Source organism: Ictidomys tridecemlineatus, chromosome 16 (assembly GCF_052094955.1).
Source record: "Ictidomys tridecemlineatus isolate mIctTri1 chromosome 16, mIctTri1.hap1, whole genome shotgun sequence".
In the NCBI taxonomy this organism is placed as follows: Eukaryota; Metazoa; Chordata; class Mammalia; order Rodentia; family Sciuridae; genus Ictidomys; species Ictidomys tridecemlineatus.
In genome coordinates, this window is record NC_135492.1 from 22473530 (window position 1) to 22497806 (window position 24277).

General features: G+C 36.3%; 1 protein-coding gene and 1 long non-coding RNA gene across 2 annotated transcripts in view; both read right to left on the reverse strand.

Moving 5' to 3' along the window:
- The window catches only part of LOC144371359 (uncharacterized), a 1013058-nt gene that overhangs the window by 45348 nt on the left and 943433 nt on the right, over positions 1-24277 (reverse strand). The gene's annotated exons all lie outside the window — the stretch shown is intronic.
- On the reverse strand, positions 10141-11061 carry LOC144371400 (vomeronasal type-1 receptor 90-like). The gene has a single exon (XM_078033728.1). The coding sequence runs from the start codon at positions 11059-11061 to the stop codon at positions 10141-10143; it is 921 nt and encodes a 306-aa protein (XP_077889854.1).

Here is a 24277-nt window from a genome sequence, read left to right on the forward strand (position 1 = left end):
TTACTGCATGTCTACACCATGTTAATTCTGGTTTATTTATTGCCACACCAAATATTTACAGTATATAAACAAGAAAGTGTTTGGGTGAAGTCTGCAGTCAGAATGGTAAGTGTGTGTATATGAGCTGCCATTTACAATAGCATTAGCTTAAGTACTCTGTGATGCTGAGGTCCAGTCATCATAGTTATCAACATAAATAGGCACTTTATGTATACACTGGAGGTATTTTGGTATAAAAAATATAGTATGTGTATCAACATTGGAAGTGTTTGTGGTACAAAATGAATTCTCTAGAAATGTTTTCTTCTATTTTTATGATCATACAGTTTTTAATGCATGTGACTTAGAAGAAACAATTCAGTTATTTTTTTAACAGAGAAGCTGTGTTGCTGCCTGAAAATAGAGGAGAGAATTTGAAAAATTTTGCTGAGCCTGGTATGCACATGGATGTAATCTCAGCACTTGGAAGACTGAGGCAGGAGAATCCTGAGTTCTAAGCCAGTTTTCAGCAAATCAGCAATAAAATATTAAATATTTCTCTAAACAAAATATGTATCTAAATAAAATATTAAAAAACAGTACTGGGGAAGAGGCTCAGTGGTTAAGCATCCCTGAGTTCACTGTCTGGTACAAAAAAAATAAGAAATTACCAATATAGTAGCACATTTCCACAGTCTCTTTCAGAGAACTGTTTTGAAATTATAGGTCTGTTCCTGGAATCCTCTGATGTGACTTTACATGTCACTTTTTTTATCCTCAATCCAGAATAACTAGCCTCAGGTAGAATATTCCAGAAGTATTACCAATAGCATGGTCCATTTCTAAGTCCTTTCCCAAGATTTAAAATCAGAGTAATAATTAGAACTACAAGCAAAATAGAGTTGTTGTTCCTTTTCAAGGTTTTGATTAAATGACAAGTATCCAGCCCAATCTTGAAAGATGGTTTCCCAGATATTATCTGGATTACAAATTAAAGGTGACATTTCTCCAGACTCAACAGTCCCAAGCCTGAAATTTATGCTAAAAAATTTGTTGAGTGATCTGTTGGGATAATATTTTTTGTAGAGTTGTGTATTTAATTGAATATCATTCATGTGAGATATACAGTATTTTAAGATATTTCTGCCACATAATAGAAAAGTGTTATCTGAAAATCAAACATATAAGGGTAATGTGTTTTATGGCTACTGGTTTAATAATGTCAGATTCTAGGGGAAAAAAATGTTAATCACTTGCAAACATTGGAACCCATTGAAGAATTCAGACCTGAAGCAGGTATTTAGTTCAAACTTTTGGAGTAAAGATTTCCTGATAAAAAAATTTATAACATTGTTTAAAAAAAATGTACCTGTAATAAGACTCATAGACTTTGTATATAAAATGTTAATAAATTCCTGGTTAAGAAAATTTTACTGCCATATTGCTATTGGTTTGTACAATTCTTTATATAAATTATGGCTTTGTTTTCATATTCTTTTTTCTCAATAAAAAAAAAGCCAAAATGAAAAACCAAAGATGATCAAAGAGAAAAAATATTTCAGGTTTTAAAAAGTCATGATCGAGTAATGTGACAAATTTCTCCATTCATTTATCCACCTACTTGAGTTGGTTGCACAGTAATCCCAGAAACACAAAGTAAAATATCAAAGTTACACATATCTCTAATCTCTTTTTTTTCATTGTAGTTGGACACAATATCTTTATTTTATTTATTTATTTTTATGTCGTGCTGAGGATCAAACCCAGGGCCTTGCACATGCTAGGTGAGTTCTCTACTGCTGAGCCACAACCCCAGCCCCACATCTCTAATCTTTATTGTTCACAAAAATAATGACTTGAAACCTGTATTTACTGTTAATGATATAAGCATGTTATCGTGTGTAAGATAAAAGGTCCAGTGATAGCTTTCAAAGAATAATCCTTATTGGTTTGTTTATTTTGTCATCAGAAATTGAACCAAGGGGTGCTTCACCATTGAGCAATATCCTGATTTTTTTTAAATTTTCTATTTTTGAGACATGGTCTTTCTAAGTTATTTAGGGCCTCACTAAGTTGCTGATGGTGGCATTGAACTTGCCTCAGGCTCAAAAACTGCTAGGTCAAAGAATAATCTTAAATAGATACAAATTATCATTGAAGAGCTACCATTGGAAAATAACTTTAGCTAATGTAATTTCTGTAAATACCATTTATTTTTCATTGAGTTGAAATCATTCTAAAAACCTGCAGTGACACAGCATTCTATTTCTTGTCTGTATGAAACTGTAACCACAAATTCCACAGTAACATACAATGATACTGTGTCAATAAACATTAAAATAAAGAATATTAAGTAAACCAAAAAATTCAGCTAGTGAATAAATAAGAATAAAAGCATGAACTGTAGAAATACTTTTCATTAATGAGCTCTTCAAAGAGTACAGTTTAATAACCTACAAAATCAGGGCACTGAATGGGGTTGGCTGCAGAGTTACTTTAGAAACTGTAATCCTGTAAACCTAAACGTTTTAGGACTGGCTGGGGTATAAAGATGGTATGAATTGGCATTACTATTCAGAAAATCATAGCTCCAGTGGAACTTTAAAAATGCCTAAAATGTTTTTTTTTTTCTGGAGGTGAAATTCCTCCATAGCATTATGAAAAATGAACCTTCTTTTGAGTGCAGGTCAAGGAAATTGGTAATGATATCATGTCATCAAAAGCACCCCCTTAGCTTCTTAGCTTCCTCAAAGTGGAGCCAGGCTAGACGGGAGTACCCTCGTCACACTCGAACTTCCAAATCACACACACTCATCACTATCAGTGAGCTGTGCATGTCAATCACCTCAGTTGGACTTTATCTCAATATTATGCTATAAGTGACTATTTAAAAAATGTATTTAGCTGCACCTCCGCTGATGAGTCATTTCAGTGGAAAAACAGTCTGGTGAGCATGCTCCCTTTATGAAAACTGAAATTATCTAGCATGTCCCCTTGTACCTGTGTCTCACCAGGCTCTCTCCTGGCTAGTACAGCACAGTCCGAGAGATCAGGGGACAGGGCAGGATCAGCCACCAGCAGAATGCTTTCAAGTTGATAGTGAAGGCTGGAGACCCCTCAGAGAAGAACAACCCAGCCAAGTCTTCTTTATTAGATGGATCAGGGTCTGAACAAATAAGACATGGTTATTATTTCTCAGTTGCCAAAATTTCATACTAAACCTGCGATACATGATGTCATACAATAGGTCTCCAAACTAGTAAGGAGGGTTCAGGATGCTGCACCTGAACTTGGGGTCTGGGGGGAATGGGAGCGTGGAAAGGAAAGAGACAAGCTCTTTGTATCCTACAACGTGATCTTGGACACTTTGGTGGACAGATTCCAGCATGAAAAAGAGACCAGTATCTTTATTCTGAAACCTGAAGTGGTCATGCCTACCTTTTAGGGTGCAGATAAGGTGTAAATAACAGGATTCATCACTGTCACTTAGCACTCCACGTCCACCCCTCCCACACACACATACAGGAGAGAGCAGAACTTGGTTTGTCATTGTCACCTAGGTGATATTTTTTAACCATAGCTCAAGTTTACCATCATTATCATCGCTATCATTTTCTTCTAGAAATAGTTTTAAAATTTGATCACTTGGAAAGTGAGACTGAGCTTACTTCAAGCAAGTGACTCAGGAAATATGGATAAAGTGGGCTGCACGATGTATTTTTTTTTTTTGGCCCAACTTGAGCTGGGAGAGTAAGAAGATCATTATGAAGAAACAGCTGGTTTGTTGGGGGGAGACAAAGCCCTCACCAGCAAGGTGACTGTGCTGTGTTCAGGCATTCTCTGAAATAAATTACACACAGTGTGCAGTCCTAAAAACCCTGGGATACAGTTGAGCAAATGAATGGAAATTCTATTTCTGAGAATAGGGTAAGAGTTTTACAAAATGCTTCATGAATTGAAAGATTTGTCACCATAGCTTGTGTTCAGAATCTTGACATAATCCATATTTTAAAATAAATTTTCAGAAATTTTAGGAGAAGAAGAGAATGTTTATATATATATATATATATATATATATATATATATATAATATATATAAATATATATTATATATAAAATATAATATATAAATATATTATATATAAAATATAATATATAAATATATATTATATATTATATATATTATATATTTATATATTATATATTATATATAATATATATTTATATATTATATGTTATATATATTTTATATATATAATATATATATATTATATATATATATATTTTTTTTTTTTCGAACAAATGGGGACTGAGCAGAGCCCTGACAACCTGGTAATCCCAGGAAAATCTTCCAAATCCCAAAATCTAAATTTAAGGACAGAAATATTCTTTTCCCAAGTTCTAGGAATTTATATTGCTGGGTTTTTTGTAGCCACAAATGGGAAAAAAACCACCATCTTTACTTTTTAAATATTTAATGTACTTGCAAACTCAACATTCTGCACCTGTAATTTGAAATTTCCTAAGTGGCTGAGCACAGGGCCAGGGCTCATAATATATATTGTGGCAAGAAATGTTTCATGAGAAAATCCTAGGATACACTTGGCAGTAATGTGGGGTAACCCTCTACCAGATGAGGTTTTAAACATAGGAGATTTCCTTATAAAGACTTTAAAACAGAACAATAAATTAATTGTTTTAATTTTTGCTAATATTTTTAAAATTAATTGTTCTAAAACATTAAAACAATTAAACAGAACACAGAAGTCACTTATATAAACAGTAGTTTTTTTGAGCTGTAATAATGACAGAAACAGAACCTATGTATATTTATCAAAAAATATGAAATTAAAACATGTCACCTACCTGGTCAAACACGTTGAATAAGTAATGTTTAAAATCGGAACATAATATTTCATAGGGAGCTTGCATATTAATGGTGCTAGTCAATAACTATAGTCTTGTTCATGAAAACCTAAAACTTATTGATGTCCCTATGCAAAAATCGGAGACATCTTTTATCAGTATGTAAAGTCATGAGTAGGCTGGGAAAGAAATGTTCTCATTTTGCCATACAGGGCACGTCCTCTCACCTGAGAGGGACTCATAAAGGCTCAGGTCTCTTGTGCAGATACCAACTACCTCACCAATAAGCCCAAACTTCCTCCTCCCATAGCCTTCCTAGGACCCGCCCCCCCCTGCCTACTGGTTCTGCATCTTACCCAGATGGAGGTGATGGGAAGACTCAGTTCACCTGAGAAGAACCTGAGATTGTTTAGGGAAGAGAGGCCTTAAACCCATATCTCTGCAGGGCCTTAATTTTTCTGTCTGTAAGAAAGTGACAATGTCTCACTGGAGAGCATCAAACCATCAGGACTCCAATGGGACATTTCACCTGCCCCTCCATTTGACTTTGTGCTCAGGTGAATAACAGCTCTCTAGGAAGAACTGGGCTCTCTACTTTTCTCTTAAGTAAATTGACATGTGTATTGGGGGGTCACAGATATCCCAATCATTCAGAAAGTATCAACTTCTTACATTGTGACATGGGCCAAATTTGTCTGAAATCACCTAACATTTTTTTAGGGCACTTTCTGGTCTGAGATCTTCCTGGCAACCCTGTGAGTTGCCAATGACTGGGTGTCTCAGCTACCATGTATGATGGGCATCTTCTCCCTCAGCCCCTTCTTACTTGGAGGACCTGGTTTCTGGGGAGTGTTGGCTCTGCTCTCCATTTTTCAAAGTCCGAGGATCTGGGTTCAAGGTGTGAGTGAAAATTAAATTGGAATTGAAATGTGTTGAAGTAAATATCAAGAGTGCAGGTGAAGCTGGAGTTGGGGTAAAGGTATTCACAGGCAGGTGAGGCTGGGGAAGTGACGCTTGTTTCACTTATTCAAATGCAATTGAGCTTCATTTCTTTTATTGACTTAACCAACAAAATCACTTGAAAGTGGCTCATTTGGAAGTACAATATTTTCTTAACCATTACTTTCCTCAAGTACAATTTTATTCCTTCCAATTTATTTTTTTCCAATTTATAGTGATCATGAATAAAACTTCTATGAATGCTTGTGTACATTTGAGGGGTAAAGCACAGATTGTGATTGTTGGATCATGTGTGTGACTCTCTGTGAAGGATAAGATATTGCAATGCTCTTTTCAAATAGCCTGTATCATTTGGCATCTGATAAAATGATACAGGCTATTTGAAAATAAGATTACAATATCTTCAATAAACCTAGTATTCCTGGTTAAATAATAAAAAAATTGCCATTATTAATCACTCGTTTTCTGATTTAAAAGACTTTTATGAGTTCATATTTTCATGGTATAAACTGTTATCAAGGTTAGTAATTTTCCAGGTTCTGCTTAAATCTGGTATTTTTTCCTAATTTAAAACACTTCATTCAGATAGTTACCCTAAAGGAATGATTTAAGACAACACTGAGATAGATGAGGTGCCCAGACTGAACTCATACCAGAACTTCAATTACTTCTTCATCCAAAAGTGGGAGTGATGGGGGACTTCAGAGGATCATCATCAAATGACTGTTTGGGATAGGTTTTTATTTATGTTTTATTTTTGGTATCAGCCATTGAACTCAGGATTCTTAACCATTGAGCCACATCCCCAGACATTTTTATATTTTACTCAGAGACACCATCTTACTGATTTGCTTAGGGCCACACTGAGTTGCTGAACTTGATTCTGATCTTGAAATCCTCCTATGTCAGCCTCCCTAGCAAGCAGGATTACAGGCATGCACCACCATAACCAGGTGGTTTGGCACAGTTTTGCTGAAATGTTTTAGATTTTTTGGAAAAAATATTTTGACACTTTGATAGTCATTTCACTTTTCTTTGTAAATTAAGAGGATGTTTTTCTCCCAATTGGCTAAAAGTGATTGAAATGTTTTATGGTGACTAAATACACAAAGACCAAATTTCTCATTTAACAATGTTTAAGAGTAGAGTCAGCAGCATTAAGCACATTCAATTTTGTGGATATGTATAATCTCCACCATGTCCAGAAATTTTTCTTTTCCCTAAACGATCTCTATATCAATCAAATAACAATTTTCCTACTGAATCCCCTCCTCAGCTACTGGAAAATGTCATTAAATATTCTGTCTCTATAGATTACATTACCCAAAGTTCCACATTCTATGTGTGGATTTATACAATGATGATTGTTTTTTTTAAGAGAGAGAGGGGGGGGGCAAAGGGGAGAGAGAGAGAGAGAGAGAGAGAGAGAGAGAGAGAGAGAGAGAGAGAGAGAGAGAATTTTTTCAATATTTATTTTTCAGCTTTCAGTGGACACAATATCTTTATTTTACTTTATGTGGTGCTAAGGATTGAACCCAGAACCCTGCACATGCCAGGAGAATGTGTTACTGCTTGAGCCACATCCCTGGCCCAATGATGATTCTTTTTAGAGTGACATTTTATTGGACATAATGTCTTCAACTTTCCTATTGTACCCTATGGTATATCCAGACCACATTTTTATACATTCCTATGCATGTGGATTTCAGATTGTTTGCACCAATGCATGCTATAAATAATGGTACCATGAACAAAGGTGTCCAAGTGACAGTTTTGAGTCCTTGCCAATATTATTTGTTATATTCATAAAAGCACAATTGATAACTCAGAGGGAAGTTTATAATGAGAGATGTTTACAAGTTTTTAGGCATCAGAGAGACTACAGATATGATTTACTTATTAAAAGCTACTCCAGTCTCATATATTTATAAATATAGGGACTAATGCAGATAATAAAATTGAGACCTCTCATGGGTCGATCTCACATTTTTAGTCAGAAATACAACGTACTGCAAAGCACAGTGAAATTTTCCTGTAATTTCAGCAGATCAGGAAACGGAATCAGGAGGATCATGTGTTTAGGCAGCATCAACCAAAGCGAGGTGCTAAGCAACTCAGTGAAACCCTGTCTCTAAATAGAACACAAGATAGGGCTGAGGATGTGACTCAGTGTTTGATTGTTCCTGATTCAATCCTCAGAAGCTCCCCCACCCCCCCCAAAATATAATGACTTTAGTTTATCTCAGAGGTGTGTGAAAAAATATCTAGCATGTATTTCTCGTTCACAAGTTTCAAAGTAATCATATAAATGCCCCCCTTGGTCTATTCATTCAAGACAGAAAGCAGACACACTATGACATGATGAATACTTGCCAAGTCATGTGGTGGCTCATTATAAAAATTCATCCACCATTCAATGATCCAACATTTACTCTCCTTCCCCCATAAGAATTTCACAAAGTTAAGGCTGTGTTTTTTAGTACAGATAAAAACCAAAGTGCTAGTTTTGGCATACCCATTGACCTCTATCATCTGGATACAACCATAAACAGGGTCATTTTTCCACATGGTTCTTGAGAAGGAGAAAACACAGTCCAAAGAGTACATGAGCAAAATAATTCCCAGGAGCAGCAGGATGGCCCTCTCTTCTGGGGAGGCTTTTGGAGACAGGCTGGTGTGGTAAAGGTGCCAGCACTGCCTCTTAGGTCTATACAAGAGGGTCACCATGTAACCACTGGGGAGAGCCATGAGCCCTATAAGGAAGACATCCTATAATGTAGTGCATTCGGAAAACAAATGCCTGAGGAAGTAGCTCATAGGTAATGTAGTGCAAGAGTAATTGAAGAATATAAGAGTGTGTGTGAGGTCACAGTTGTGTGGTCAACAGTAGAGATTGAGAAGTGGGCACTAAAGGACATATAGAAGACCCACAGGAAGAGAAGGGATTTCAGGCTTCCGGTGGGGATTTAGGCTTGAACTTTGCCAAACAGGAGCTTGAGAAAAATAATGTATGTCCTAATCATATGGTCCATGTCACATTCTGTAATTTTGATCCAAAGTTCAAATTAGCCCATTCCTGACTCCATATGTTGTAATGCCTGAGATTCCGAGATGTTGGGAATTCTATGTGGGCACCACCATCCTGGGCTACTTGCAATTTTTTTATAATTTCAGAGAAAGTTTTCCTCACCCCTGATTATAAGGTAGTTGACACATTTTATTCTTATTTAAGTACACAAAAGATGATATTTATCATTTATCATGATTAAGAATACTTGTCAGTGGCCTTAATCAAATTCAGGTGTGGGTGCATGGATTCTCTCTACCATCTCCCCAGTTTTTCTTATTCCTAAAATCTCTCTAGATTCATTAAATAAAAATTTCCCAAGGCACACCTTCCTCAGCTGTACGAAAACGCCATACTTCTACATTCTGTGTTTATGAATTATACGATCCTAACTTCCATCTTTTACAGGTATATTTTATACAAATGTTGATTCTTTTGTGAGTGACAGTCACTTAACCGAATGATTTCAAGATTCATCCGTGGCTTCTTATATATCAGCATCACCTTCATATTTAATGCTATGTTTAGTATTTAATGCAATATTCCATCTTTGCATATTATACTACTGAAGATTCCACCCTGCTTTGTGTAGATGTATACAGTTTTGATTCTTATGCCTATGCAAGAGGGTCACCATGTACCCTCTTGACATAATAAATTCAAGAATCATCTGCGGCTTCCTGTGCATCAGAATCTTTCTCCTATTTACTGTTGAGTGGAACTCCATGATATATCTAGACCATATCTTCATACATTCATATTCTTGGGCATATGAGACTGTCTCTATCATTGACTATTATAAATATGGTATCCTGAGCAATGGTGTTTAAATAATAGTTGTTTTCCCTATATCCAGTTTTTTTTTGTTATATTCATAAAAGTTCAATAGATAGATGAGATGACAGTTTAGGATAAGGGATGTTTACACTCTATTAGGCATAAAAAAGATTTCTGAGACTCTTGATTTCTTAAAATCACTGCAATCTCTCACATACATATAAATATAACCACTGATTCAGAAAAAAAGTGATATTTACTATCTAGGGTTCCTTTCACATATCAATCAGAAATATAAAGCTACTAGCTTTGTTCAAGCCATATGGACAAGAATCTGTCATGTTTTTCTCACTTTCGTGCTTCAATGTAATCATTTTTAAAAACCACTTTATGCATTGATCCAACATAGAGAGCAAACTAACTATGCCATGATGTGTTGATGCACGGCAGTGTGGTCGCTCAGGTTGAGAACTGACCAATCATGCAATGATTTAATGTTGACTGTCCTTTCCCCACGAACATTTCAAAAAGGTAACATTGTGTCTTGCAGTGAAGATAATAACCAAAGGACTGATGGTGGCATAGCCATTGGACACCATGATCTGGACAGAACGGCACACAGGGTCATTGTTCCACATGGTTCTTGAGGAGGAGACAATGCAGTCCAAAGAGTACATGAGCACAAAAATTCCCATGAGCAGCAAGATGGCCCTGGTGGCCCTCTGTTCTGGGGAGGCTTTTGGAGACAGGCTGGTGCTGTGAAGGTGCTGGCACTGCCTCTTATGCCTATGCAAGAGGGTCACCATGTACCCACTAGAGAGGGCCATGAGCCCTATAAGGAAGACATCCCGTAATGCACCCAGGACGATAAACAAATGCCTGAGGAAGTAGCTCATGGGTAAAATAGTGCAAGAGTCACTGAGGAATATAAGGCTCTGTGAGGTCACAGTGGAGTTGTCAACAGCAGAGATAGAGAAGTGGGCACTGAATGACATATAGAAGACCCACAGGAAGAGAAGGGACTTCAGGCTGTCCTGTGGGGACTTAGGCTTGAACTTTGCCAAGCAGGAGCTTCTGGGGCTGAGGGTGATGGCCTGCAAGACACTCAGCAGGCAGGTGGCAGAAATGGACAGGCCCCTCATCAACCTGTACAAGTAGGCAACTGATTTACATGTGACATAATCCCAAAGCCCCACCTGAGATGTAAAAGTGTCTGCAGCTATGAACCCCATGGTGAGCAGCATCAGGAGGTGGGCTAGGGCCAAAAGACTGATGATCATGTTCGTGTTTTTGAGCCTCTTGTCACACAGGAACTTGATGACATGGAACAGAAGGAGGATGGTGTTGGCCAAGATCCCAATTCCAACTTCAGAGTAAAAGGTGCTTCTTAAGTTAATAACACCATGCACCATGTGATTTTTTATCATCTTTTGGGGTAAGGAATCATGGAGTACATGTCTTAGGAGAAAAGTAAAAAATTGCATTATCACAAATATTAAATTTAATCCTTCTCAGTCAACACTGGTACCGGGAGGAAAAGATGTTGGCCCATCCCAATGACCCCTTTCCCCTCTAACTGAAGCTTTGCTGACACACCCTGGAAACCATTCTTTCCTCTCTCTCTTCCCATCATTTCTCAGTCATGGCTGGATTACATTTTATGCAAAGTACGAAGTGATTTCCTGTGCATTAAAAATGATCACATCTGTCATATATTTCTCATTCACAAGCTCCAATGTTATAGAAAATCTTTCCCTGATGCAACCTTGAATTTTTTTGGTGATATCTGACTAAAAGGGTGAACTACGTGTCTTTCCTGTAGTAAGGACTATGTACTTTTGGTTCAAATGAAATGATAGAGGTTTAATTAGAAAAAAAAAACCCTCCTAAGCAAAGAGCCTCAATGTCTTAGGCCATGCATATTAATGTTAGTTTCCTGTTACCTTTATTCTGGTTTGTTCATGAACACATGTAATTTTGTTCATATATTCACAGAGAAAATTCTAAGTATTGTAACCTCTAAAGTTAGGTGGCTTGAATATACCTATATAATCATCCACTTAAAGGATAAGTATTCAACTTTGAGAAGCCCATGAACCTGGGCTCTGGACTCATCTATATGCTGAACAAAACTTCATCATGTCTGTACCCGAGATACTGTGCAAAAAACAGGATGGAGCACGTTTTCCATACAGGGAAGGATTGCTGTGCAGAAAGATCTCTTTGGAATTCTTCAATTTTTTAGACTTCTACAGATCCTCACTCATAGAAATCTCCTAATAGTTGATCATCTCTAGCACCAACTCAGAGAGGCTAAGTGTTGGGAATCTCTGTTCAGAGAAAACTGAGTGGATTTTAGGACGATTTGATTCCCCTACACAGCTACCTATGTAAATTATTTTTGTTATTAAATCACAATTTGACCTATGTGAACCAAGACCAGTATCAAATACCAGCAGAAACACATTTCAATATTTCTCTACTTAAACATGGGAAGCCAGGCATGGTGGCACACTCCTGTAATTTAGCAGTTTGGGAGGCTGAGGTTACAGGATTGCAAATTCAGTGCCAAACTAAGCAATTGTGATGCACTTAGCAACTTAGTGAAACCCTGCCTATAAATAAAACGCATAATAGGGCTGGGGATGGAGCTTGCATGGTCAGTGTCCCCTAGTTCAAGCCCCAGTACCAAATCAAAACCAAACAAAACAAAACCACACAACAAAAACAAAAAAAACCCACCTTAAATATGTGGAATTATTGTGATAAACAGAACCATAATTAAGATAGATACATATTCACTTCACTTGAGGAATTTATTATGAAATTTATTATGAAAATTTGAAATATGTCTCTTAGAGTCCAAGTTTTCCGTCTTCCTTCAAGAATGCAATGACATTTCTCCCGACTCAAGGGGTCCACAAATAAAATTGATACTTGGGTTTATTATATGATGCCTCCATACTAGATACATTTTCTACTGCTGAAATACATCTCCAGCTCTAATTCTAGAGAATTTTGAAATGATTTTCTGGCAGAATGTTTTCCTAGAAACAAATATATTTAATTGAATCCAAGAATCTTCTATAAGTAATTATTAAGATTTAATTTGTGTTTTCACATACTGAACCATAATAAAACCTGAATACAAAGTCTTAAGGCTAAATTAGTTCATGAGCCAATGGATGTAAAAGGCACTAAGGAAATTCCAGCTACTCAGGAGGCAGGGACAAGAGTTTGTCAAGTTCAAGGCCAGCTAGTAAATTAGTAAGACCCTGTCTCAAAATAATAAATTAAAATTTGGCTAGGGATGTACTTCATTGGTAAGGGGCCCTGGTTTCAATCCTTGGTACAAAAACCAAAAGTGCCAAGGAAAGCTGACATGTTAAAGATATGTGAACATTGGGTACCACGTGAGAATTCAGTGTGTAAGTAGAGTTTATTTTGAAACATTGAAATGCAGGGTTTTTTTAAAATTTAACCTTTAGCTGACATAATATCTGGACTTATGGAGTCTCATATTAGAAGTCAATACATGTATACATTGCTTGCTGAACACCTGGGGAAATTAACATTTTGATTTTCTTACATTGTATAATTTCTAAGTGTGAAGAGTCTCAAACCTCTCACATGTAATCACATGTAATCACCTGATGCAGACTCTGGTGACCATATTGAGCTATAGACATGAGAACTGATGACTGAAGCCCTGCAGCTATGTCCACATACCCTTCACTCCTCCTCTGAACCCTCCTTCCCCTGCCCCTTCCCAGATTCTGCTGAGCTGCACTACTATGTGGGCAACATGTTTACATTCTCTACATGAGTGAGAACATGCAGTAATTGACTGAAAAGAAAATTGTATAAACCATTAGGAAAAAAAAGTTATTTTGAAATGTAGTGAACAGTAAAATGACAATTTCATTTTTTATTTTGGGATTATAGGCATGCACGACTGTGCCCAGCTTCTGTCCAAAGTTTAGATCACATACCGATTTATTAGTTTATCATATGCATCAGACACATATACCTTATTCACTTAAATATTGTAAAATATGTAAATATTCTAAAGGTAAGTATACAGCTATGTCTGTATTAATATCTCCTTTATATTATAAAGCATTCTGGTGATCAGGAGCCCTTCATAATACAAATTAAAATAAATCATCAGGCATGTCCTCTCCCAGCAATGAGTCCTGCCACTTAGCACAGAAGAGTCTAGAGCCTCAGGGACAAGATGAGAACTTCCTACCTGCCTGAAGTGTGTTCAAGGGGCCTCCTCAACTAAGGATCTTAACACAGTGATGGTACTTGGAAACATACTGTTCAAAGCAAAAACAATCATTTTTTTTTAACAAGAGAAATCAAACTATCCTAAGAAATACTGGACAGTCCACAAAGGGGGACATAAATCACAGGGAAAATAACATGAGTTGGGTATGGTGGTGCACATCTTTAATCCCCACAGCTTTGGAGTCTGAGGCAAGAGAATTGCATTATTGAGACTATCCTCAGCAACTTAGTGAGGACCTAAGCCTAATAGCAAGACCCTGTCTCTAAATAAAATGTTAAAAAGACTAGGGATATGGCTCAGTGGTTAACTAACCCTGGGTTCAAACTTTGGTACCAAAATAATAATAATAATAATAATAATAATAATAATAATAATAATAATAATAATAATACAATGATAATTATGATAATAATAACAGCAGCAAAGAAGCATAATTTGTTTTGTCTTTTCCATGTACTTAAACCTCCCCCTGCTCCCATCACCTACTGTATGTTAAATAAAGATGAACAATTGAGTTCTGGAAGGGGAACTGGTCCTGCTTTATGTGAGTTTGGGACTGAGGGGAAATTGGGCAGCAAGCTGTACTTTGCACCACAGTGCAGGCTGGGAAACTATGAAGAGCACTAGGGAGAATCCGCTTGCATATCAGCGAAGGCACAACCACTACCAGCCACGTGCTATGCTGGGTAAAAAGCCTCTTTGAAATATACAAGCTACAGGAATATGAAGGAGAAAATCCTGTAGAATATTTGGGTAAATGAGTAATGGCGATTCCTATAAAATCTGGTTGATGATCATTTATTGTTTCCATACATTGGAATGATTTCAGTAAAACTCAGGTTTCCCATCTGCAACCACACAATAACAATAGCTTGAAATCTGTCTTCAGGTTCAGTATAAGGAGAGTTACTTTTCTAACAGCAACAAGAAACTCCATAGGAGCCTTATCACAGACACTAAGCTGTTTTTACTGGGAAATCCATCATACTTTCAGGAGAATCTGTTTCCCTGATGAGGTTAATAATGACCGAAGTCAAGTTCAATTTGCTTAAAGAGGAAGAAAATATGATAGGTTCACATTTGTTCTGTAACTGAATTTGCATGAAAATATGAACTTAAAAAATGAATGTGAGCACAGACACCTGAAGAGAATGAGGATCAAATTTTCCAAATATTCTCCCTAACAAAATGCCTATCAGACACAACCATTATGAGGGAAATGGAAGGAGGATTTTAAAATGAATAATAAAAAAAATATTAGATGAATGGAACATATATTCTTCCTGATAAACTATTGAAAATTATACTCCCAGACTTTGTGGAGGAAGGAAAAAGAAACCACTATCAGGTTCAATTGTCTTTTTATATGAAGGTGACACAGGAACACTGCCCTCTCACTCAGAATTGGCTACTAGGCAGAACACACAATGTGGAGAAGCACCATTCATTTTTAATTTGTGAGATAAAATGTAGGACAAGAAAGATTTCATGAGAAATTACAACACATGGTTGTGGTAATATAAGGTTACCCCTGTTACTTTTGAGTTTATACAAAATCACTTTTTTAATTTCTCAATATTTAGAATGTCATATATCAATGAGCATTCCATTTTTTTCAGGAAGATGAGAGAAGCAACGCTGAGCATACTTAATAAAGAGAATACAGGGAACATGATTACTTATCTGACTATTTGTATAGGACTAAATAACATAGAAAACAGTAGCTAGCATGGAAGGCATAGGCAGTTGTTCAGCTAAAATTAAATAGGAACCTGAAATAGTGGAATTTTCTTATGGAAAACAAGGAATGATTTTCTAAGTCTCAACACTAAAGAAATGACACATCCTAGGAAGATTTCCTTAATTGCATCTCACAGAGCACAGAGTCTGGCTGAGTGCCATGTTTAATGCTGCATGGCTCTCCTAAAGCTACCAAAACTCTCACTAGGAGACCCAGTTTGCCCCTTCCTCCCTCATTCTAGAAGCCCATGTACTCACTGCCTACATCCGGGGAAACAGAGAAAAGCTTGGCTGGATGGATGCCGGCCACTTGGTGGACCTGAGAATAATCTGAACACCTTTAAGGAAAGGGTGAGCTCATCTCTCTGTAGCCTGTCATTTGAGTGTCTATAGTTAGATAACAGGATCCCTCTGGAGAGCACAGGACGAATGAATCCCCAGCGAAACCTTTTACTTGCCCCTTGATTGGATTCTGTCCTGGATAACAGCCACCTGGGGAGATGGATGCTCAAAATTTCCTCCAAGTTCCTTGGACAAAAAAAAAATATGTCTGAGATCCAAATTGTTTACTGAACCTTTTCTCTGGTGGCTTTTAAAATCCTATCTTTATTCAGTATGCTAGGCAATTGCACGATAGTGTGTCTTCGTGTGGTTCTTTTGTAATTTTGTACATTTGGTGTGTCTTTAAGTTTATTGTATTTGATTTTCCAGTTTGCTCTTCATGTTTGGGAAATCTGATATTATTTCATAGAAGAGATTGTGCATTCCTTTGATTTGTATATCTGTGCTATCCTCTATTCCAATAATTTTTAGATTTGATCTTTTCATGATGTCCCATGATTTTGAAGATTCTGTTCATGGTTTCTTACCGTCTTTTTCATGTAGTCAACTATATTTTCAATATTATATATGTTCTCAGGGCTGGGGTAAAGTACTTGCCTACCACAGGTGAGGCCCTGGGTTCCATCCTCAGCACTACACAAAAATAAATAAGTAAAATAAAGGTATTGTATTTAACTACAACTAAAAAGTAAATATATAAAAAAAGATTATATATGTTGTCTACATTGTCTGAGGTTCAGTCTTACAGGTGACGTGGTCTGTGGGTGATGGTATCTATTGATTTTTTTATTTGGTTTATTGTTTTCTTCATTTCAAAAAATTTTTTTGCATCTCTATGTCTTGAAATAAACTTTTACTATCTGTATTTTCTCTCTTATCTCTTTTTTGGTTTGATCCATTGTTGCCTGTATTTGTTCTCTTCTATTATTCTTTACTTCACAGATCATTTTAATAATGTAGATTTGGAACTTCTTCCCTGACATTTCATCTACTGTAATGTGAATGTATTCTGTTATTTTACCATCTTGGTTTATCTATGGCACTTTCTTCCCTTATTTTTTTTTCATGTTGACTTTGTGTCTCCCTGTCTAGCAGTGGGGAATCCAAGGTATTAAAGTTTGTAAAATGCAGTCTTCTAGTGTCTCTGCAGGTCACCAATACCACACCTTTAAGGAGGAGATCCATGTTTAGAGCACCCAATGCAAACAATATGCAGCCTTAAACCAAATAGCTTTTGTTTAGACAATTACAGTTTTGTCACAATAAACAGAAAAGATGTGTTCAATTAATGTCTAATATATATGTGTGTATATATATATATATATATATATATATATATATATATATATATAGAGAGAGAGAGAGAGAGAGAGAGAGAGAGAGAGAGAGCAGGTTTGCATAAGCATTTATAGTTTCTAATGGTGGGCAAAGGGGGTGGTGTATAATGTGGGGTTCATGAGGTAGGAGCTGAGAACATAGAGTTATTAGATCATAGGAAAAACAAAGAGGAATCAAGAGAAGTTTGCTAGAATGGATACCTCCAGTGTAACCAGACCTGCAGGGACCTTGGTGATAGTCTTGCAGGTCTGATTTGTGTGTAGTAGTTTTATATCCTGCTAATTTGCTTCATTAGTTTGAGTTCTGGAAGCTGTTGAGTGAAGTTTTTATTGGTCTTTAAAATGTGGAATGATGTCATCAGAAAATATGGGTAGTTTTAGCTTTTATTATTCTACTTAAATTTCTTTAGATTTTTTCTTGATTTTCTTTTTTTTTAAAAAAAATTCTCCATTCATGAAGATGATGAATAATGTCTCAGGTTTCCAAAAGAATGGACTCTGCCTGAGCTTCAAGTATGTTTCATCGAACTTCTATTACCTCAATCTCAACCTCCAGATGAACCATTGTTTTTTTTTCATATTTTTTATTGTGCACTTTCAAGTGATGCACAGTTCAAATTCTGAAATTTTCATCATGGAAACCAAAAAGAACATGAGCAGAAATGTCAGAAAACCAGGTGATACACTTGAGAATAGAATCAAGAGGAGGGTGTCAATCATACATTATAGAGAGAGGACCCTCGGAGACATGGGAGGCACTAATAATTATTACTCCCAGAATTCAGGCATCACACCATGAGAAATGGATACAAAGTGAGAGTAGTTGTGTTGTATAAATGATGGCTACACATTATTTTTATCAAGAGAACTTAGACTCTAATATTGAGCACCACTCTCTCCAGATAGCTTACTATCCAGATAAGATTCAAATTAAGGGGCAAGGGAAATGTTCCACTGTGGACTCCGTAGTCCTGTGCCCTCAAGTGGGATCTTATCACCTTACTAGAGACACTAAAATTAGAGGATGTAGAGAGATGACCTAACAGCCCCTTTTGCTCAAAACTCTGCTGATTATTCTCAGGTGCAACAATTGCCCCACTTCTATCCAGATAAGTGCTAAGTTGGTGCATGGAGCTTCTAGGAGGAAGAGGTTGGGAAGGGAGAAACTGAGTTTCTTAGGTATTTTTTTGTAGATTTAGAAGAGACACTCGGCTCTGACCACTATATTCAACCCAGAAAACAGTGTCTGTAAAATGCAGTCAAGGAATTCTTTCTATGTTATTTCATCTGTTACATTTCAGACACAATATTAGTCAATGCTTTCTATAGAAAATGTCCATTTTATCAGCATTCTGTTACATTTTCATCAGCCAGATGTAGCAGCAATCAAGTTATGTATGCCCATCTATATCTTATGTTTAATATTTTATTTACATTTGTAAAAATAAGCAGAAAGTAAAAAGTTTTCCTGATTTTTTAGAGAGAGAGAGAGAGAGAGAGAGAGAACATTTTAATATTTATTTTTCAGGTTTTGGTGGACACAACATCTTTATTTTTTATTATTTTTATAATTTTTATAATTTTTATTTATCAAATCCAGCACCCTGTGCATGACAGGTGAGGACTTGAGCCACATCCCCAGCCCCTCCTGATTTTTTTTTTAAATACTGAGTATTGCTCCCCCCATCTTCCTGAACAAATAAATCTATTATTGATATGTGACTTCTAAATCTTGAGAAATTGAGATCCAACATGGCGGCGAGCACGGAGAGATCAAGTCTCTGACCTCTTCAGCTGTGTGGGCATAGGGAGTCGTAAACAGTCTAAATGCTGTTTGCTCAGGATCACTAGGCAATGCTGAGCTGACATGAATCTGGGGCGAACAGTCTGGGCCTCTCAGAACATACACTGAGCCCGGATTGGCTGAATTCAAGCTCCTGTTCGCCTGCTTCCCGAAGACAAACAGCTGTAACTCAGCAATAATCCATCCGGCTGAAACAACTGGTCAGCCCTTCTGATCCTACAGAGGTAAATGCCAACCGAGCCTTCATAGGTAGTGGCCACATGTTTGAAATGGGGCTTGGGAGAGACAGTAAGAACCCACCCATTGCATTGGTCACCCGGCAAAGGGAAACGAACTGTCACCATTTGCATGAGATACCATTATGGCAGAGAACTGACGTCACCAGACTGCGGTGGAGGAGATAACTTCATTGAAACCTGCAGCTACAGGTGTGTAATCCCCTAGCCTTCCATCTCCACACATCAAGGAAACCTTAAGGGCTCCTGCCAGCTCTCCTGTAAGGGCCCCTCCCACCTCTCCGATGAGCTCGATAGCCAGACCGAGAAAATCAGAAGTGGCGCAGGACCCGTGGAACGGGACTTGTGGTGCAGAACTCCCGGTTATCGCTCCCACCAGTGCTGACAACTGAGGTCTCTTGCACCAGCTACCGAGGGCGTGGCTACCAGAGGGCAAGTAAAATTTGCTGAGGATTCTCAGCCCCAAGCTCTACAAACTTAGGGTCTGAGGGAATGGCAAACAGGGAGAGTGTGCCCAGTCGTTCATAAAAACAGGGCTCCCGGGAGCAGCAGACCTAGCGTATAGCCAGTATTGTGGTGAGTTGCACTGGTGAGAGGGGCCTGGCTAGAGGAAAATTGGGGAAGTGACTTGACACAAGAGGAAGCCCTAGGCACTCAGGATTGGAGACTCGCCCAGGCTGGGAGAAGGAGCTGCTGCACAGTGATTGGTTCCTGCATATTGACAGGAGAAGCTTGGCCTGGTGGGCACAGTGCCACCTACTTGAAGAGAAGTTATTCAAACTCTAAGACTGCATTTATTAGTTTTTTTTCTTTTTTTTTTTGATTTGGGTTTTTTTCTTTTATTTTCATTTTCTTTCTTGTTGTTTTTCAATTTTTTTTTATTTTTAATTTTTTTCCAATTTTAATTTTTTTATTATTATTATTTTAATTTTTTTTTCTTTTTTTATTTTCTATTTTTTTCTTCTTTTGTCTTTTCAGTTCTTTAATTTTCTTATTCCCCCTTCCTTGAATTCTACCTGCTTACTCTCATTCTCTTTAGTGACTTCTTCACTTCCCGTCTAATACCTTTCCTCCCAAGCATCAAATAAATTTATAGGAGTAAACAGTAACTCAGCAGTCAAACAGAACAAGAAGTAACATGAGCAGCTTGAAAAAGCAAGGAAGAAAAAAAGTACAAAAAATGCAGGACAGCCTAAATATTCAGGAGGACCTACAGTCATCAGAAAAATGGACATATAAACAACTCAAAAAACACCTTAGACAGATGGAATGAAACCTTAAAGAGGATACGAGACAGCAAATTCAAGAAGCAAAAAAACACATTGAGAATGAATTACATAAACAGATAAAAGAAGAAGTTAAGCATATTTATCAGAAGATAGAGATTATAAAAATAATCAAACAATAATTCTAGAAATGAAGAAAATGATAAACAAAATTAAAAAATGAGTTTAGAGTATCACTAACAGAGTGGAGCAAGTAGAAGCCAGAACGTCAGATAATGAAGACAAAATATATCATCATGAAAAGTGTCTAGCCAACTCAGAAAGGCTTGTAAAAAATTGTGAAAAAAACATCCAAGAGTTATGGAATAACATAAAAAAACCAAACTTACGAGTCATCGGGATAGAAGAAGATATAGAGATTCAAGCCAAGGGAATGAGTAACCTGCTGCATAAAATAGTTACAGAAAACTTTCCAAAAATAAAAAAGGAAACAGATATACAAATTGAAGATACATAAAGGACACCGAGTACACAAAATCACAGTAGACCAACGCCAAGACACATTGTTATTAAGATATCCAATATACAGAACAAAGAGAAAATATTAAAAGCTACAAGAGAAAGGAGGTAGATTACATTCAGGGGTAAACCAATAAGGTAAACAACGGATTTTTCATCACAGACTCTGAAAGCAAAAAGGTCATGGAACAATGTTTTTCAAACACTGAAAGACAATGAATGCCAACCAAGAATTCTGTATCCAGCAAAATTAAGCTTCAGATATGACAACGAAATAAAAATCTTTCATGATAAACAAAAGTTAAAAGAATTTACAGCCAGAAAACCAGCATTGCTAAGCATTTTGAGCAAAACACTACACGAGGAAGAAATGAAAAACAATAACCAAAACCATCAGTGGAAAGTGCCTCGGTAAAGACAGAGGGCGAGGGGAAAGATAATCATGGAGAAGCAAACTAAATTTTTTTTAAAAAAGGATAAATAATCAAACATGGCTGGAATTACAAACCACATATCAATAATAACTCTAAATGTTAATGGCTTAAACTCTCCAATAAATCCACATAGGCTGGAATCAAGGATTAAAAAAAAAATCCAACAATATGCTGCCTCCAGGAGACACATCTGATTGGAAAAGACATACACAGGCTGAAGGTGAAAGGATGGAAAAAAATATACAACGCACATGGTCCTCCTAAGCAAGCAGGGGTGGCCATCCTCATATTGAATAAAATCGACTTCAAGACTAAGTTAATCAAAAGAAATAAGAAAGGACATTATATACTGTTAAAAGGAACCATTCATTAACAAGACATAACAATTATCAACATTTATGCACCAAATAATGGTGCTGTGACATTCATAAAACAAATTCTTCTCAAGTTCAAGAATCAAATAGACCACAACACAATAATTATGGGTGACTTCAACACACATCTCTCACCATTGGACAGATCCTTCAAACAAAAGTTGAATAAAGAAACTATAAAACTCAATACCACAATCAATAACCTAGACTTAACTGACATATATAGAATATATGAACCATCATCAAATGGATATACTTTTTTCTCAGCAGCACATGGATCCTTCTCAAAAATAGACCATATATTATGCCATAGAGCAACCCTCAGTAAATATAAAGGGGTGGAGATAATACCATGCATTTTATCTGATCATAATGAAATGAAACTGAAAATCAATGATAAAAGAAAGAAGGAAAAATCCTACATCACATGGAAAATGAACAATATGTTACTGAATGATCAATGGGTTATAGAAGACATAAAGGAGGAAATCAAAAAATTCTTAGAGATAAATGAAAATACAGACACAACATATCGGAATCTATGGGACACAATGAAAGCAGTTTTAAGAGAGAAATTCATCGCTTGGAGGTCATTCCTCAAAACAAGAAAAAACCAACAAATAAATGAGCTCACACTTCATCTCAAAGCCCTAGAAAAGGAAGAGCAAAACAACAGCAAATGTAGCAGAAGGCAAGAAATAATTAAAATCAGAGCAGAAATCAATGAAATTGAAACAAAAGAAACTATTGAAAAAATTAACAAAACTAAAAGTTGGTTCTTCAAAAAAATAAATAAGATCAACAGACCATTAGAGATGCTAATGAAGAGAAGAAGAGAGAGAACTCAAATTACTAACATATGGGATGAAAAAGGCAATATCACAACAGATGCTACAGAAATACAGAGGACAATTAGAAATTATTTTGAAAACCTATATTCCAATAAAATAGAAGATAGTAAAGACATTGATAAATTTCTTAAGTCATATGATTTGCCCAGACTGAGTCAGGAGGATTCACACAATTTTAACAAACCAATATCAATGGATGAAATTGAAGAAGCAATTAAAAGACTACCAACCAAGAAAAGCCCACGACTGAATGAGTATACAGCGAAGTTTTACAAAAAATTTAAAGAAAAATTAATACCAATAATTTTCAAGTTATTTCAGGAAATAGAAAAAGAGGGAGCTTTTCCAAATTCATTTTATGAGGCCAATATAACCCTGATTTCGAAACCAGACAAAGACACCTCTAAGAAAAAAACTACAGACCAATATCTCTAATGAACCTAGATGCAAAAATCCTCAATAAAATTCTGGCGAATCAAATACAAAAACACATCAAAAAAATTGTGCACCATGATCAAATAGGATTCATCCCTGGGATGCAAGGATGATTCAATATACGGAAATCAATAAATGTTATTCACCACATCAATAGACTTAAAGATAAGAACCATATGATCATCTCGATAGACGCAGAGAAAGCATTCAACAAAGTACAGCATCCTTTTATGTTCAAAACATTAGAAAAACTAGGGATAACAGGAACTTACCTTGACATTGTAAAAGCTATCTATGCTAAGCCTCAGGCTAGCATCATTCTGAATGGAGAAAAGTTGAAGGCATTACCTCTAAAATCTGCAACAAGACAGGGATGCACTCTCTCACCACTTCTATTTAATTTAGTCCTTGAAATACTAGCCAGAGCAATTAGACAGATGAAAGAAATTAAAGGCATAAAAATAGGAAAAGAAGAAATTAAATTATCATTATTAGTGGATGACATGATTCTATACCCAGAATACCCAAAAGGGTCTACAAAGAAACTACTAGAACTAATAAATAAATTCATCAAAGTGGCAGGATATAAAATCAACACGCATAAATCAAAGGCATTTCTGTATATCAGTGACAAAACTTCTGAAATGGAAATGAGGAAAAACACTCCATTCACAATATCCTCTAAAAAATAAAATACCTGGGAATCAACCTAACAAAAAATGTGAAAGATTTATACAATGAAAACTACAGAACCCTAAAGAGAGAAGTAGAAGAAGATCTTAGAAGATGGAAAAATATACCCTGTTCATGGATAGGCAGAACTAATATTATCAAAATGGTGATATTACCAAAAGTTCTCTATAGGTTTAATGCAATGCCAATCAAAATCCCAACGGCATTTCTTGTAGAAATAGAGAAAGCAATCATGAAATTCATATGGAAAAATAAAAGACCCAGAATAGCAAAAGCAATTCTAAGCAGGAAGTGTGAATAAGGCGGTATAGCGATACCAGATCTCAAACTATATTACAGAGCA